General features: G+C 53.5%; 1 protein-coding gene across 1 annotated transcript; it reads left to right on the top strand.

Annotated features, from left to right (window-relative positions):
• The first annotated feature begins 245 nt into the window (after positions 1-245).
• LOC146444038 (uncharacterized) lies at positions 246-3258 on the top strand. Its single transcript, XM_085053246.1, has 3 exons — positions 246-638; positions 1681-2299; positions 3116-3258. The coding sequence occupies exons 1-3, from the start codon at positions 261-263 to the stop codon at positions 3256-3258; spliced, it is 1140 nt and encodes a 379-aa protein (XP_084909372.1). The 5' UTR covers positions 246-260.
• Positions 3259-3503: the final 245 nt, after the last annotated feature.

Here is a 3503-nt window from a genome sequence, read left to right as displayed (position 1 = left end):
GGCAAGGGTGACACGGCTGCCACCACTGCCCTGCCTGGAGAGGCCCAGGGACACTGAGAGCTGGGGCACAGAGCTGGGCAGTGCAGGGGACAAGGGGCCAAAGCCCTGCAGCCCCTGTCCTCGGCAGCCATACAGCCCTGTGCCCAGGGTGTTCCTGCCCCCCGCTCGGGGTGGCCCAGGAGGACACAGCCCATGTGTCCCCAAGATGGCAGCTGTCACCTCTGCCACCTCTGCCACCCATCCCCTTGGGGGCTCGAGCCATGGAGCTCAGCCTCACAGGCACAGAGCCAGAGTCCCAATGGGAAAATGTCAATGAGCTGTCCCAGGGGGGAACCAGCAGTGAGCAGAAGCTGTCCTGTTGTTGTTCGTCACTGTCCCAAGGGACAGAGGACATTGAGCTCTTTAGAGGGGACAGCAAGAGCGACCAGGAGCTGTGTGAAATGCAAGATGATTGCAAGCCTCTTCCAGTGGACAGCACAACAGATGTGGAGCTGTCCCCAGTGGAAGAGGCCATTGAGGTCATTTCCGGGGACAGCCCAAGTGACGAGGAGCTGTCCCAAGTGGAGGCGGACATTGAACACTTTCCAGGGGACAGCCCAAGTGACCAGGAGCTGTCTGAAGTGGGAGAGGCCATTGATGTCATTCCAGGGGACAGCACAAGTGACCAGGTGGTGTCCGACATGGAAGAGGACATCGAGGCTGTTCCAGATGACAGCACGAGTGATCATGGGCTGTCCGAAGTTGAAAAGGCCATCAAGCTCTTCCCAGGGGACAGCCCAAGGGATGAGGAGCTGTCCCCAGTGGAAGACATCGACCACTTTCTAGAGGACAGCACCAGTGACGAGGAGCTGTCTGAAGTGGGAGAGGCCATTTGTCAGAGACTGAAATAGTTCATGCCTCAAACATTGATATAAAGTTTTGCTCATTATAACAAAAAGTGTATAAAGAAGCTACAATCAAAGAAACCTCCCTGAAGATACCTGACTGGGACTTTGGTCTGAGTCAAACTGCTAAGATTAGATAAAGGGAAACCTATTGTTCAGTCATCTCAAGCTGAGGGAAAGGTATGCATACACAAAGGCCAAAGGCACCAGGTGTGCTGAGAATCATCCCTGGCTGAGTTTGGGGTGGGGGCAGAGCACAGCTCTCAGAAGCCAGGTTTACACAGACTGGCCCAGCTGTGGAACCCCCAACCCCACAGGCCACATCCACGGGACGTTCACGTGAGAGGAGCTGAGGGGGAGTCACAATCCATCACAGACCCCCCAGAGTGCTAGGCCTGGCACCACAGGAGTGCAGGTGATGCAAGCAGAGTCTGCTGCAAGAGACTGCCCCTCCCCTGGGGGAGGGGCATTGCCTGGACATTGCCCCTGGTCTGAGTGTATATTAACCCATGGCATTCTGTGCTTTTCGGGGGACCACCACCACTGAGAAGACCGGCTGGAGAGGATCAACGCAACATCGTTGGGATCCACGGATGGTGATATTTTCTCTTTCCCTCTTTCTGTCCCCCCCACCTCTTTTCTTACTTCTCTTTTTCTCTCTTTTCTTCTCTCTCTCTCTCATATTTTCTATCAAATAAAACTCATAGTATTGACTGGCATATGGTCTCGTTTGTACCTTAATTCAGGCAGAGGTATTTCTAAAGAACCTTAATAATTGGATCTTAACACCATTGAGGTCATTCCAGAGGACAGCAGGAATGACCATGAGCTGTCCATAGTTAACGAGGCCATCGACCACTTTCCAGGGGACAGCACAAGTGGTGAGGAGCTTGTTGTGGAAGATGATGTCAAAGAGCTCCCCCAATGGGAGAAACATGAGGATGAAGAATTCTCCCATTGGAAAGAACATGAGCATGGAGAGCTCTCCCATTGGGAACAAGGTGAGGACAACGAGGTGACAAGGAGGGCCCTTCTCGGCGGTATGGAGAAACATCAAAGCTCATCAGCCGAACTGCTGGGAGCACGGGAAGCATCCACGTGTCAGAAGGTGCTGGAGTGGCTGCAAGGCAAGTGCTCCAAAGATGACGAAGATGAGGACGAAGATGAGAGCTCCCAAGGACTGTCCCGACTGAGACGGTGCAAGGAGAAGGTGAAGGCCCAATGGCAACACCTGCTGGACTCCAAGTCACCTCTCAGTTTCAAGGCTGGGGACAATGTGCTGTGCGAAGAGAAGCAGTGCGGAGCCCAAGAGCTGTCCCAAGGGGAAGGTCCCACCCAGGATAACAACTTGAACAAACCCTTGGGCTGTGTGGATGACGAGGATCCCCTGGAGGGAACCAGCTGGGCCTATCTAGGTGCTCCTCTTGGCACAGAGTCCCACATACACCTGGCTGGCAGCTGAGTGCAGGATCAGAATAACTGAGGTGGAGGAGATCTCTGATTCTTCCTCTACTGAGGAGGAAAGGGCAGCAAGTTCTTCCGTCCTCACAGAAAAGCTGCTATCACTATGGATAGAGAGCTCACCTGCAGTCCAATACAATATCCCAGCCAGCAATACAATATCCCAGCCTCTTGGCTCACAGAGTCCCAAATACACCTGGCTGGCAGCTGATTGCAGGACCAGAATTGCAGAGGTGGAGGAGATCTATAATTCGCTCTCTGATGAGGAGGAAAGGGCAGCAAGTTCTTCTGTCCTCCGTGAGGAGCTGCCATCACAATGGACAGAGAGCTCACCCGCTGTCCAATACAATATCCCAGCCAGCAGCCAGGCTGGGCTGCACAGGGAGCATAAGATCTCCAGGGAGACTGTGATCGAGGCTCTGCTGGAGGCTCGGGCTCGGGCTCAGGACCAGGAGGAAATGGATGCCCTGGAACAGCTGCTTGCTGCACAGATTGAAGCAGCATTTCAAGCAAAAAGGGAAGAGAGCTCAGTGCCTGCCCAGCACAGCCTCCCCAGCCCCTCACCTGCCCAGCTGCCAGCCCAGGACCTCCACGGGCAGCCAGCTGTCCCCAGGAAACGTCCCTCCCGCTTCAGGTGGGCACTGCGGGCTCTGCGCAGGCTGTTCTGCTGTTCCTGCCTTGTGCCACAGCCCGAGGAGTAGCTCAGGCAGGGCAGTGACAGCAGGGATTGCTCCCAGAGCCTCCCTCCTGTGGGACTGCGGCACTGACAGGGCTGCCAACACCTGTGGGAGTTGGGGACAGCAAACAGCAAGAGGAAGATGAGGACGAAGAAGATGACAAAGTAGACAAAGAATCTGAAGAAGATGAGGATGAAGACGAGAAAGATGAAGAAGACGAAGAAAACAGGGAGTAAGAACATGACAAAAATGTCAAAGACAATCAAGAAGAGGATTAAGAATAAGATGAAGAAGAATAGGAATTCAATAGTTGATAGAAGAGGAGTAAGAAGAATTTAAAAACATATACAAGAAGAGGAATAATAGGATATCCTGCAGTGACATTGTCAGGCTACTTTATTCCTTGACCGCCTGTTTAATTCCCACAACTACTGTGCCTGTAAGAGGACCTGAGGTGGGGCCAGAGCCAGGGTCGGTTCAA

This window comes from Lichenostomus cassidix, chromosome 1, assembly GCF_008360975.1.
Source record: "Lichenostomus cassidix isolate B80296 chromosome 1, HeHo_3.0, whole genome shotgun sequence".
NCBI classification, from domain to species: domain Eukaryota; kingdom Metazoa; phylum Chordata; class Aves; order Passeriformes; family Meliphagidae; genus Lichenostomus; species Lichenostomus cassidix.
Note: the sequence above shows the minus strand (reverse complement) of the source record. Positions and strands in the feature narration are given on the sequence as shown.